Source organism: Drosophila virilis, chromosome 2 (genome assembly GCF_030788295.1).
Source record: "Drosophila virilis strain 15010-1051.87 chromosome 2, Dvir_AGI_RSII-ME, whole genome shotgun sequence".
NCBI classification, from domain to species: Eukaryota; Metazoa; Arthropoda; class Insecta; order Diptera; family Drosophilidae; genus Drosophila; species Drosophila virilis.
Genome location: NC_091544.1, coordinates 3,013,121 through 3,026,451, shown reverse-complemented (window position 1 = coordinate 3,026,451; position 13,331 = coordinate 3,013,121). Strand labels below are relative to the sequence as shown.

The following is a 13,331-nucleotide window of genomic DNA, read 5'->3' as shown; positions in this document are numbered from 1 at the left end:
TTCGTACTAACAGTGCTGCCCATCAAACATGCGCTCAGCTGCTTATCGATAACAATTTTACCAACAGCTGTTTTGCAACAGTGCTGGCAAATTCTCATTAGGTCGATTAAAACTAAAGCTAACAAATAAAGTGCTTAAATCTAAAGTAAATATTTAAATACAATACCCAATTTAAGGCAACAGAGCAATAACAAGAGAATATGCACATATATCATTGTCGTATAGTCGTACATTGTATATAGAACCCGTGATGTGCATATACTCAAAATGGCAAAAATCAGCTAAAATTGCGCATCTCTGTTAATAACAATCAGTTTTGTGGGGGGTTTTATTGTTAGCGGCGCAACGAAATGCAAAGCACACAAAACTTAGCCAGGCAAAGTCTAGGAAATATATAAATTTCGATCAAAATGGCCACTTTGGCAAAGCCAAAAAAAGAAGTGCGTATCCATGTAATTGTATATGTATAAATAGATGAAATAACATTCAATTGTAGAAAACGAAAAAACAAAGGGCAGTCCACGATCGCCAGCAAGAGGCAGAGGCAGAGGAGAACGAGAATGAGTTATCAACAAATATTGTTGACCACGAACAAAGGCAACTAGAAAATGCGTCGCTGCTGGAGGAGTTCGAGCGTGTTGCTGCACTGGCCAGCAGCAGCAGCAACAAGGCCGAAGCCATCATTAGTCACGATTGCTGTATATCAGGTGACGTAGTCCCGGGCGAGCTGGAGATAACAACAGCAGCAGCAGCAACAGATACACAAGCACCTGCAGCAAGTGAGGCGCTTGAGCCAGAGCCCAGCGCGCCATGTGCACCCGTTGCCCCGGTAGCCTGTGTTCCATTAGTTCAATATCCCAATCTGGAGCCGATACGAGTAGCCAATGCGCTGGTCGAGGAACAGAAGACACCGATTGTTTATAGGGAACGGGTGGCGCGCTCGCCGGGCTTTGCGCTGGCCAGCAGTCACCTGAAACCGTTCAGCAGCGAGCAGCTGAAGCAGATCTACCAATGCTCGGACTTGGAACTGGTCAAGCAGTTCGAATTGGAGTTCCTAATGAACACACTGCTCGAATCAAGTGAAACAGATCCGCTCTATTTGGCGCTGCAGGAGTACTACAACTTGCAGGGCAAGCTCTCGTCAAATTTGCACGATGTCAAGGACAAGCGCAAGGAATGTCTGGAAACGCAGCAGCTGGTCTGGACGCGGGAGCAGGTGACACGCAGCTTTAGCGCCAGCTGCGGCGATGGCAACGTGGTGCGGGAGAGCATAACCTACGAGTGAGACGATCCCTCAATCCTTATCAATCCCATTAAATAATGTTATCCATTTTGTAGCCGCATTAAAGTGGACCCAATTCGGTTGGAATCTGCCACGGCGGCATTAACAGTCCTCTACGACCTGGTGTGCCATACATACACCTCAAACCTGATTACGGCAAAGATAACAAAGGTCAAGATCGATCAGCTCATTGACGAGCTGCTTGCATATCCTGTGGACGCCCAGGCAACTATTGTGCTGCATAACCAGTTGGATGCAGCTGCACTTGAGTGCGTGGCCAAACTTCGACGCGCCATCTGCATTCTCTTTAGCTTTGCGCGACGACCGAGTCCTAATGCGGTATTATAATATATTCTCAAACTCCGAATGTTCACTGAGCAAATGTTTTTTTTTTGCAGAACTTCGATGCGGATCTGAAGCTTTGGCTGCGCAAGCTTGTTGCACTGCAGCTGTTGCTGGCGACCAAGGAGGATCATTGGTTTCTGCTCTTCAACATTTTGCGTTGCCCCAACGGCGTCGGCGCCTGGGCTGCTGAATTTTTGCAGCTGCCTGGCATGGTGCAAGCACTTTCAAAGTCGAATGGAACGCAGCCCAATGAGTTGCCGCTGCCACTTGCTTCCCCGGAAATTAATCACTGCATTGCCGTGCTTCAAATTCTGCTGCTGCCCATTAAAAAGCGCAACGACTATCTGAAGAGTCAGGCACAAGCGCACCGGGAGCTTTTGGATGCAACGGGTGGTGCTGAGCGCTGGACAGTCGTCGACTCGGATGGCGAGGATACACTGACGCCGACAGGCGAATGTGTGGGCCTTAAGGAGACCGATCTGATTGCGCTGCTCAATCAGCTGCCGTTCGATAAGCTCTTTACGTAAGCTCAACTCTGGCAATAACAAATACGTTTGGTTAATTATGATTATATTGCTTGACAGCTCCGCCTTGTGCATTGAGAAATTCCTAAATGACTACATCATTGAGCCGGACATGATAACGCCCCAGCAGATGCTTACCGTAGTGGCCTTTTTTGCCCAACTGGTGGAGACGCTCGGCGAGGGCATGATGACGTACAACAATGAGCGCTACAAGCAGTTGGCCAAGCGTCTGGGACGCCTGGTGCGCCATGCGCTGCAGTATGCCTCCGATTATCATGAGCTCTTCCTGTAAGTCAGCGCTGTCAATTTGCCAACCATCACAACCTCATTTTGCCCTTTGCAGAAACAACAATCTGCCCAAGTCGCAGGAGATTTGTGAGCGCATCGAGCTGGAAATGCAAGCATTGCTTATACGCGCCTGCAGCTACATTTATCGCTCGCGCAATTTGGGCACCTGGCAGTATTTTTCCACGCTGCCGTACACGACGCTTCATGCGGACATTATTTGGCATTTGTTCTACTATCTGAACGTGGGCTTTCCCAGCGATTTGACCACCCAGCTAACCGTTGATCCGGAAACTGTATTTCAAACGGATTTCTGGAGCAAGTTTGATGTGGCCAATGCGGATGTGTCCGCCGAGGATATGTACTATCTACTACAGGCCTTCTTCGAGATGGCCAATGCACGTGATCGCACCAAGGACTGGCCAATAATTCGCATCATTTGCTTAACCATCTTCCAGGTAACATATCGTAATCAGCGTTTCCACTTTGTCATTTCATGCTTTCAAAACATCCGCAGATTGGCTTCATTCATCAAGGCACTCGCGATTTCTGTTACAAAGCCGCACGTGATATGCTGATCAGCATTACCCTGGCGTATGAGGAGCTCTTGGATTGCCTGTTGTTGCAGCTGAAGACGCGGTTCGCTGAGATCGAGCAGGCGGCATATCTATTCAAGGCCCTGCCGCTAGAGATCTGGCGCCCAAGCATGGACAGCTTTGAGCTGCTCTCCAACTGGTTGCTACACTTTGATTACCAAACAGCTGAGAACCGATTGGCGCGTCTGATCATTGGCCATCTCAACTGGAGCTTTGATGACGAGGGTCGCCTTTATTTACAGCATAATATTCACGTGCGCATGGCTTGTCTTGTGGCCGAGGCTATAACCAAGCACGCGCCGGAGGTACTTGGTGCCTCCAGCATCTCGGAGAGCGTGCGGCAGGTCTCCTCGCTGATCGACTCGACACAGTCCAGCCGCGAACAGTTCACCAACTGGTGCTGGCGTATGATATCCATGCTGCGGCTCCATCTAATGGATCAAAGTGTCGAATCTGTTAAGCGCACGCTGCAGCATCCGACGGAGCCGTTGCTCTTTGTGCCAGACCTGGAGCGTCTGGAGATGATTTGGCAGGGCGTCACCGAGCAGCGCCCACTCGCAATGTATGTCGCCGTATTGGTCAGCCTACATGGCCATTCGATACCGCTTATATGCCAGCATGGCTTCGAGCTGCTCCAACAGCTGCTCGGCGACCATCGTCATGCGGCTGTTATACGCAGCCTCGAGCTGATTGTGCCGCTGTTCCTCGAGACGCCCGATACGCTGGCCAACTGCGAAAGGTAAGCAATAAATAAATCAACTTATAGAACTACTTATAGAACATTTTGTTGACAGTTTTCAGAAGCTGCTGATAACACTGCTCAATGCGGACAGAACATACCTAAAACTGGCCAAGGACATGGTTTATGCCAATTCCATTGGCCCCATTCTCGAATTGCTGGATAATATGCTGCATCATCAGATTGTGTCCTATACCAAGTAGGTCTTCTTAATATTTAATCAATCAACTATCACGTCTTTGCCTACCCTCTAGCTATGGCCTCTGCTCGCCTTTGAATCTTATAAATATCTGGCTCAATTGCTTTACTGCATTACCTGGCTGGGCACAGAATGCGCACGTTCTGTACCTTCTGGATAAGATGCTACGAATCGCCTATCAGTTCGCCGATTGTCGAGCGCAAGCCGTCGAGTACTTCTATAACTACTACAAGGTAGATGACAGAATTTGTATGTCAATGAGTTCAGATATCAAAATCATTTTTTGCAGGACTGCGCCGACTGGAAGACACCACCAAAATCTTCGGCACTAAAAGCACTATTTGGCGGTCAGGCAAACTTGCGTATACCCGTGCTCTCGCCCCAGAATTGCTGGTTAAATCTTGTGCTATTAGAGATTGAATTTAGGCTACAGGATACACGCTTTTGGCCAGAACTCTTGCGCCAGCTTCCCACACAAACGGTGGAGGCGGCGCTCAAGAAAACTCTTGCGCTCAGCAAGACGAATAGCTTCCCGGCCCAGCAGCTGGTCATCTACAAATACGCACAGCTGCTGGGCAGCATGGATGTCACACACGCGCTCTTTCCGATCTTCTGCCAGAAATTCTTTGAGCTATATCTGTGGCGAGTGCCCGCCGAATGCGATGCACAGCAGCTGAATCAAAACTTCGGTGTCGCCGAAAAGTTCTACGAGCACAACGTAACTCTAATGAAGACGATTAAGACGCAGCTGAAGTCCGCTGAGGTCTATTACGCTGCTGTTGCCACAAAGCGCGCCCAGGACGATGCTGCCGCGCACATGTACCGCAGCTGCACGAAGCTGATGCAAAGCTGTGCCCTCTGGCTGGAGGACACGCAGATTAATAAATTCGCCAGCGATGCCTGCCAGCTGCCGGCACAATACAACACCGAAAAGTTGCGCGAGCTGCTCACCGGCCATGTAACGCACTGGACCGAGTTTATTAGCCCCTCCGATCTGCGCAAGGAGCAGCGCGATCAGGCAAACAAATGGTCCGCCAAGATGTATCGCGTGCACGCACACAAAGTGTTGCGCTCTGCGCTGCAGCCCAAGCCAAGACTGCCGCCCGCCCAGCGTCTCAAAGCTAATCTGGCTACCTATGATAAACGCCTGCCACCACCCACCCACACTCGTCCGGAGCAAATCCAGAAGCGGCCCATCGACGGGCAGACGCTGTCCGAGCTAAAGCGTCGCATACAAACGCTCAACAGCACCGCCAAGTAAGACAATTAGGAACTTATTAAATGAGGAAGATTTTACACAAGTTACCTATGAGAATTTACACTAATCCTGGCTTTTAAAAAACGTTGTGTACATATTTTTGGGCCCTTGCATAGAGCATTATAATTTTGTCGTGAAATGTGTAACGCATAGAAGGAAATATTTCCGACCCCATAAAGTATATATATTCTTGATTAGTATCAAAAGCCGAGCCGAGTCGCTCCGTAGGTTCGTCTTTGAGTTTCTATGCGAACTAGTCTCTCAGTTTTATAGCTATTGTCATGAATTTTTTTATAAGTTAACTATAATGTTTATCTAATTGCCTACTCTATTTCCCTAATAGCAAGTTTCATTACAACACGTCGGAGCTGAATTCCCTCAACTTAAACTATCTGGAACGCGTGCCAGCATTGTACCAGATGGTGCCTTACAATGAGACGCGCAGTAAGGAATGCGAATCCTTACTCTTCAACCGAAAGTGCATGCGACCGGCACAAATCCAGCTAGTGCCGGAGCACATACGTCGCAACGAGCAGGTGGCGCGAAAGCAGGAACAGAACAGAGAACGTCACGACAAGATCGTTGAAGAGATGCTGGCGCTAAATGTGGATGGATTCGCACAGGCCATCGAAGAGCTGGGCAGATGCATACGGCAGCTGCTGCAGGAGCAGGCCAAGTCCAACAAGCAGGTGACGCCCATTGGCGTTGGCTTCTTCTACCATGTGGTGGACAACATGAACGATATAACCATGAAGTTTCAGCCCACAAACGATTTTTATTGCCAAGTGCTGGAGGAACTGGGCGTCAGTATTGATTTGCATCTCATATGTATCAAATAAATTTATAATTTTTGTTTATTTTTTTTTTTTTGCAGATATTTATTCAAGCCGAACAGGCGAAGCAGGGATTGACTGTGCTCCGTTTGGCGCTGCAACGTGGCGACCTGGTGGAGCAGCTAGCCGGCGTGTTTGTGCCCTGCCGCACAGATGCCGAACACTTTTTGGACATGTATCAATTCCTCATCGACTCGCATCTCAAGCGCTGCGATACCAAAATTCTATTCGTGCTGCTGTCCAAGTTCGATCTGCTCAGCTGGCTGGAGGCCTTTCAGCCGAAGCTAAGCGAAATAAATCGGCTGCTGTTGCTCGTGCTGCAAGGTCTGGAGTCCTGGTCGCAGCCACACAGCAGCCTTTTGCAGGATCAATTCCGGCGGCAGCTGGTGCACATTTTTACCTACGACTTTCCACAGCATTACGGCGAGGTTATGCAGCTGGTGCTCGATCGCGTCTCTGACCAGAAACTGATGCCGGTGGTGCTGCTCGATCTGCTCAATGCGCTGCTATCGCCCGCCAGCTCGCTTCTGGCAATGGACTGCACGGAGGTGCAGCTGCATGAGGTGGCCTTTGACTTTGCCCGCCGCCAAAAGCTGTTTACGCTGAAAGCCTCGACGGAGACGATGTTGCTGTTTGCGCGGCACTTTCAAAAGGAGCGACTGCATCATGGCCTCCATGGACTGTATCCCAAGCACAAAGATTATTGCCAGCCGTTGGTCATGTGGTTCACCTGCTTTGGACACGTGCTCCTGGCAGCCGCTATTTGCAGCTACCAGGAGCTACTAGCCGATCAGAGTGAGTAACAGCTCGAGAATTATACAATGGCAGCAACCTTAACGAACTTCCTTTTAGTTAGCGACATTGTATTTGGCTCCATTGTGGAGACCTATGCACCATGGCTAATCCCATACACGGAGCAAACGGAACAGGCGGCAGGCGCTGCCGCACACTGGATACGTCAGCTGAGCCCCGATCAAGGCAAGGTCTTGCTGCCATGGAGTGAGGCGCATGTGGCCACCAGCAAGCTTATTATCAGATCCTTTATAGCCAATATTGTGCAGGTGGTGCAGTATCTGCCCGCTTCTAGCAAGATTCTGGAGCACGTTTTCGCTTGGTATGTGCATCACTTTGCCCAACTCAACGTAGCTGGTCATGTCCTGGCGCCCATTCACGAGGGGCTGGCACAGCTGCCCTGGGAGCGCTTCCTGCCGCCCGCTCAGCACATCGAACTGCTCTATGAGAGCGTGCAGCGTTTCATACCCGAGTCTCATGCCATGCTAGGACACATATTTATACGGATCGATTGGAACACCTGGTTTACGCAAATGCCGCAACCGACAGGCCTACTCTCCCATCTATTTAACATCTTTATCAAAATGGCTTTCGAGCCAAACATTCACATGCATCCCAACACAAGCAAAATTCTCGAGGATGCCATCAAGCAGCCCTGGTATCTCGTCGAGTACAACGAACTGGAGCAGTTGCTCAAGTGGTTCGTGGCCCACGTGGAGCCGGCCATTGTGCTAAAATTGCCCACGGAGAGCAACTACGTTGATCGCGCCGTTCTCGAGTAGGTAACCAAGTATTACAGTGGAACATTTGATTTATGATTCCTTATTTTGTAGTCTTCTGCGCGTTGCCTGCGCTATGCTGCCAGACAGCAGCACACATGGAGCCGTAATTCAGGCAACGGCCAAGCGCATGTTGTACACCAGATCTATGATCAGTATGCAGCGCGCCTGTGGAGCCAAGCACAAGAAGCTGTTGGCCACCAAGGAGGGTGAACGCAGCTTTTGCGCTGCTTTTGAAAAACTTTTGGATTCAATTGATCTAGCCATCAGCGGCTGCAGTGAACAGCGCACGCCGGAGGAGCAGCGACGTGAAGCACTCAATCTAATGCTCGAAATTGTGGCGCCCACACAGACGCAAAGCGAGGAGATCTCCAAGTAAGTGGGGAGATGTCATTCTGTGCCTCACTAATAAAACTAACCTATTCTCTCCGTTTGCAGCCTCCATATCCAAACCCTTGTGCGCTGGCAACACCAATGTCCGCCAGCCAATCCGGTCATGTGCGCGGCTCTACCTGCCATTGGGCATCTGAATACCTATATTTCGTGCATCTACACGCTGCTGGAGTCCAGCATTGAGTGCTATTTCCGCAAATCGACGAAGAACGCCCCTTGGCATTCGCCCAGCTGGCTGGATTTGTTTGAGGCGCTGCAAATGTCGCTGCCCAAGCTGGAGCTGATGCCCGTCATGCGTGGCGGCTATTTCTTTTCGCTGCACATCTTTGTGCTCTACAAGTTGGAGGAAATCGAAACGGATGGCGAAAAGATCACATTTCTGCAGGACCTGACGCAATTGCTGGAGAATATGAAAACTAATCCGGAAACCGAACCGCGTATGGCGCTGGTCTGGGGTCTGATTATATCACGTGGCTGTAAGCTGCTTCAGAGTTCGCAGCATGTGAAGAAACCGCTTTGTATGCTGGCGCGCCATCTCCAAATAGCATCCACAAAGGCCGAGGGCTGGAGCGATGGTCTGCTGGGCGTCATTGGCCTAAAATCGGAGAACATTACCAATAAGTTCGAATCATATACCTTTCCATATATATATATATATATTTTGATTACTAAAACCTCTTTTATTATAGACGCAAGGTGTTGACCCGTTGCTTAGCATGCATAATCTACTCGCTTTTCCCGGCCAGCCGGGACTTGCGACTGCCTTGCGAGGAGTACGAAAGCGCCATGCGGGAGCTGGCCATGTTGTTGGCCAATAAGAAATTCATGGACGTTAAGCCGCTGATTGTCAGGGCCGTAACCATTCTCAAAGAGCAGCTGTTGCCGGACGTGCGCTCTGTGCCCCATTTGATTTGCCGTCTGATCGATGTGTTCTATGAGGAGAGCTATCTAACGACCATTCCGGAGGTTTGGGATTGCGATTTCAAGCTAAAAGCAACCTAGTTATCGTTGTGGCAGCCAGTTGTGTTAATTTTTTCTACGGATTATAGATATTTATATATATACATACATATTTACATGGAAGAATAAAGTGATACGTTTTTTTTTTGCTATTTTGGAAATTGCAAGCAAAAACATTTAAATGAAGTATGTGGATAACTTTAATGTTTACAACTTATGGACTAAAGTTCATTAATCAGTTTCGAGCGTGCATACTTGAAGCTATTTGTTTAAGCGCAGTGCCAGTATATGATACACTATAACGATGGTGCGATATTTTGATGGTTTTTAAATTGAATACAATTCAGACATACTAGTGCGAGTATAAATATTGAGCTAACGGAAAGATAACAATCAAATATATATATATATAAAAATAAAACTCACAAGTACAAATTGCTACATAAACTATATAAATAACACTTATAACTTATGAAACTAGTCGTACGACTTGGACTGAGGAAATCCTTTAGTCATCCAGCGCGAAATTGGATAGCTGCAGATGTTGCAGATTATTGCGCGCATCAAAGTAACCGGTGTCCGTTGGATTATCCGGCGTCGGAACAAATGGTGGCTCCATATGCCCGATGTTCTCCCAATCAATGCCGGCAAAATGACGCATTTGCTGCACCTCTTTGGCAGCTGGGCGCTCCGCGGGCTCCATGGTCAACATCAGCTCCACAGCCTCCATGGCATCAGCCGACAAAGCCTCATCCCCTTCAGGCCATTCAATGTCTGCAACACGGGTTAATTAACTTAATTGCAGCTGCAGCACATCTACTAGTACTTACTCTTATTGAGAATGTTGTCAAATACTTTCTGGGGCGTTTCGTCGTTGAAGGGCGGTATGCCAGTCATGAACTCGTAGAAGCACACGCCCAGCGCCCACCAGTCAACGGCCGGTCCATGACCCTGTTTGAGCAGCAGCTCCGGCGCCAAATAGTCGGGTGTACCAAGGATGCGTTCGTTAGAGACGCGAGCGCCGCGTCGAACCGATTTCGGCGTACGAAATGGTGTATTTACGTTTATAGTATTTTTGGGCGTCTTCGGAGCAATGCTGCCTCCATGATTTATGGGCGACATTGTTGGATCGTCGGCCAGCTTTAGATGGTACTGAGCACCGGATAGCTTCTCCACGGCCGTGTGCTCACGCTTTTTATTTTCAATGGAAAGCGGCAGGGCAAATCGTGTAGCCTTTAATTTGCCCAACAGGCCTCCATCACGACGCGGCAGCTTCTGTGAGGACACGGGCGTCGAGAAGACCACATTGGCCACGCTGGCCTCAGAGCCCAGCAGATGCTGCATAGGCAAGTCATCATCCGACAGAGAACGCACCTTGAGCACTCCACGTATGGGTGAGGAGCGCGCCTTGCGCTTTTTGGGCGTACTGCTGCCAATGTTAAGAATCTCGATCTCTTGGGTCAGGCCAGTGCTTGTACTGGCATTACTGGAAGCATCTACCTCCATGCTTGACATGTTATCCGAGCGATTGACCAGGTTTATTTTGCGCTTCATGCCACGCAGAAAATCAGGTCGCTTAAAGTGCTTGGAGTTGTTACGGAAAGGCGAATTCATGCGTATGCCACTTAGCTCATTGGCGTTATTTGTCATATTATAGCTGAAATTAGAAACTGAATTGAATGCGTTTCATGGCACTGAATTGCTGTATGAATAATTAACCTGGGCGAGTAATCGGAACAGCTGTATTCCTCCTTTGACTGACTGAGATTATCTGGGTTCTTCTCTATGGAGGAGGCGGTGCTCTCACAATTCAAATTCAGATGACAGCTAGAGTTATCGTCACCTTTTCGACTGGACACGCCCGAGTCCTCCTGGAGCTTCGAATTGCGGTTGCGCTGTTTAATATCATAGTTATTTTCAGTTACTGATATTTTTCCTTATTTTAATTAGATAAATCTTTTTTTTATTTCTTATAAACTCTTTGTTGATCTGTTAAATATTAAGGTTGATTTATATCATATATTCATTATTTGTTATATTAGAATGCAGAAAGCTCTTGGATTTATGCAATGGGATTGGAGCGGAGTCTTGGGATGAGCCTGAATTCATTTGTGGTTTCACCCTATGCAATTATCATTCCAATTTTTTAACCTATTGCAAAGGCTAAGTTCCCTGGCTAATCCCTGGAACTACAAGAACAACAATAACGACATGGACACACACAAAGAAAGAAACAAGGAAACAAAGAAACAAGTGACAAGACACACACAGGATACAACGCACCTCGTCGAGCGAACGCCTGCGTACCATGGAAAACTCAAACGAAGCTTCGTTCGCAGTTTCCAACTTGACAACATCTTTACCATCGCCGTTCTTGTCCTGTTCGGCCAATTTGCAGCCCTTTTGGGTGAATAAAGCATATGCATATTTAAGAGGGGCAGCTGGATGCGCCCAGTGTCTGACACTCACCTGGCACTTGACACGCGCACTAGCACTGGCATCTTTGCTGACGCTATCCAAGATGAATTCGACGCGCCGCTTTGTTGTTGCCGGAGCCCCGCCCGCGGCTGCTGCCTCCAGAGGCGGCGAGCACTTGCTGATGTCCGCCGACGTGCAGGTGTGATAGGAAGACGAGCTGCTGTCCAGAAGCTGCAAACCAACGATATTTTATGACATATATATACAAATATATATCTTCTGTAATTACATTATTGTTGGTGTTGCACGTGTGCGTAATGGAGATGTTAACCTCCTCGGCAGAAAAGAATGGTGAAACGCCAGAGATTTTGCTATCGCTAGTCTTTTCCGCATCGTTGAGCGATGTGTCTGCCTCGCTGTCCGAGGACTCCATGATGTGGCTATGCTTGTTCATAGCCTGCATTAGGTGCGAGGTGCCCGTGCCTGTAGCCGTCATCAAGGCACAACCAACCACGCCGTTGTCCTGAAACTTCTTCTCTGAACCAAAGGATAAATGCGAGGTGAGCGATAAAAGCTGGCCCGGCGTACGCGCATTGAGATTGGGCGAGCAATTGATGAGATCGGATATCTCCAGGTCTCGACGCAATTCAATTTTGCTTAGGCCAAAGTCGGTCAGCTTCACATGGCCGCTGGCCGACAGCAGCATGTTGTCCGGCTTGATGTCGCGATGCACAATGCCATGCTGGTGCAGGTATTGCAAGGCCATGACCATCTCGGCCACGTAAAAGCGAGCCGTCGCCTCGTCAAAGTAACCATACATGGCCAGCAGCGACTTCAGATCACCGCCCACCATGTACTCCATAACGAGATAAACGGAAGACATCGATTGCAGCGAGTAAAAGAGATTCACACAGAACGGTGAACGCGATAGGGCCAAAGCGTTGCGTTCGGTTATCACCTGGGAGACCATGTTTTTGTTTATCATCTCCGACTTGCGCATCACCTTGATGGCAAACAGTTTATTAGCATCGTTGTTCTTATAGCCGAGGAACACCTTTCCAAATGCGCCACGGCTGATGGGCTTGATGATGACAAAATCTCTAATGGTGGGCAGCTGCAGCGACAGGAACGTAAATAAATATGGTGTATATACATGTGTGTGTGTGTGTGTGTGTGTGTGTGTATGTGTGTGTGTGTGTGTGTGTCAAATAACGGCACGCTTATGTCCACTGTGTGGGTGTGTTGTAACTGTAATCACACATTTACCTTTGCATTATGCGAGTGATTCTCCGGTTTAGTAGTTAATATATTAATTTTCTTTAACAGCTCCTCGTGCTCGAAAGTGGAGCTTGTTTTCTTTGGCGTTTTGTAGTCAATTTGCACCTCGATTTGTGATGCCGACGGATCAGCGTGTTCCATGTTATCCTCTAATTCTTGATTATCTTCACTTTTTTGCTTCGCCGGATATCTTTCGCGCGTAAAGTTATTTTTGGCAAACTTTCTTAGTATTGGCAAGACATCTGCATATTTAATTAATGTACGTTCACAATACAATTGAAATACATCGATTTAAATAGCATTAATTTAAGTTATTACGAAGTTTTCAAAGCAACAATTTAAACAGCGCGTCGACTTTTTTCTTTATCATAGTGTTCAATAATCGTATATTTACAGAGTTGCATTTTCGGAACAAGTTGACAGCCCTGAGCAGACACGTTGCTTTTCAAATGTATAGACTCTATACAGATAATAAAATTTGATATAAATAATTACCTCTAAAGAAAAACTGGAGCGGGGCTGGTGTATTATTTTGTATGGTATACAAGATACATTTATAATGTTTACTTGCCTAAAGCACAATTCTGTTAGAGCTGCAAACGCAAATGAAAACCTCTCCGAAGAACTACTGTTCTTCAAAATAACGATTA

General features: G+C 47.9%; 2 protein-coding genes across 3 annotated transcripts; one reads left to right on the top strand and one right to left on the bottom strand.

The window, feature by feature from the left end:
- The first annotated feature begins 131 nt into the window (after positions 1 to 131).
- On the top strand, positions 132 to 9,171 carry Epg5 (ectopic P-granules autophagy protein 5). The gene is made up of 16 exons (XM_002058623.4): positions 132 to 440; positions 497 to 1,281; positions 1,339 to 1,621; positions 1,681 to 2,150; positions 2,212 to 2,439; positions 2,495 to 2,894; positions 2,954 to 3,771; positions 3,827 to 3,970; positions 4,026 to 4,203; positions 4,260 to 5,227; positions 5,572 to 6,031; positions 6,103 to 6,856; positions 6,914 to 7,631; positions 7,687 to 8,007; positions 8,071 to 8,646; positions 8,715 to 9,171. Exons 1-16 carry the CDS (start codon positions 411 to 413, stop codon positions 9,025 to 9,027), a joined length of 7,446 nt encoding a protein of 2,481 aa, XP_002058659.2. The 5' UTR covers positions 132 to 410; the 3' UTR covers positions 9,028 to 9,171.
- Positions 9,168 to 13,055, bottom strand: gwl (serine/threonine-protein kinase greatwall). 2 transcript variants are annotated; one of them, XM_002058621.4, is made up of 7 exons: positions 12,670 to 13,055; positions 11,693 to 12,517; positions 11,455 to 11,634; positions 11,269 to 11,385; positions 10,705 to 10,880; positions 9,816 to 10,642; positions 9,168 to 9,759 (listed from the first exon to the last, which is right to left on the bottom strand). In XM_002058621.4, exons 1-7 carry the CDS (start codon positions 12,820 to 12,822, stop codon positions 9,494 to 9,496), a joined length of 2,544 nt encoding a protein of 847 aa, XP_002058657.1. In that variant the 5' UTR covers positions 12,823 to 13,055; the 3' UTR covers positions 9,168 to 9,493. The 2 variants fall into 2 exon arrangements, with proteins under 2 accessions (XP_002058657.1, XP_032295369.1); XM_032439478.2 differs by lacking the exon at positions 11,269 to 11,385.
- Between the last annotated feature and the right edge of the window lie 276 nt (positions 13,056 to 13,331).

What these genes read in the sequence shown, in the direction of transcription:
- Epg5 (XM_002058623.4), top strand. Translation starts at nt 411, where the DNA reads ATGGCCACTTTGGCAAAGCCAAAAAAAGAA. An exon ending in CGGGAGAGCATAACCTACGA is followed by an intron (nt 1,282 to 1,338) that starts GTGAGACGATCC and finishes TCCATTTTGTAG; the next exon opens with CCGCATTAAAGTGGACCCAA. An exon ending in GATTATCATGAGCTCTTCCT is followed by an intron (nt 2,440 to 2,494) that starts GTAAGTCAGCGC and finishes TGCCCTTTGCAG; the next exon opens with AAACAACAATCTGCCCAAGT.
- gwl (XM_002058621.4), bottom strand. Translation starts at nt 12,822, where the DNA reads ATGGAACACGCTGATCCGTCGGCATCACAAATCGAGGTGCAAATTGAC. An exon ending in GTGCGCGTGTCAAGTGCCAG is followed by an intron (nt 11,386 to 11,454) that starts GTGAGTGTCAGA and finishes TTCACCCAAAAG; the next exon opens with GGCTGCAAATTGGCCGAACA. An exon ending in TGTTCCGATTACTCGCCCAG is followed by an intron (nt 10,643 to 10,704) that starts GTTAATTATTCA and finishes TTCTAATTTCAG; the next exon opens with CTATAATATGACAAATAACG.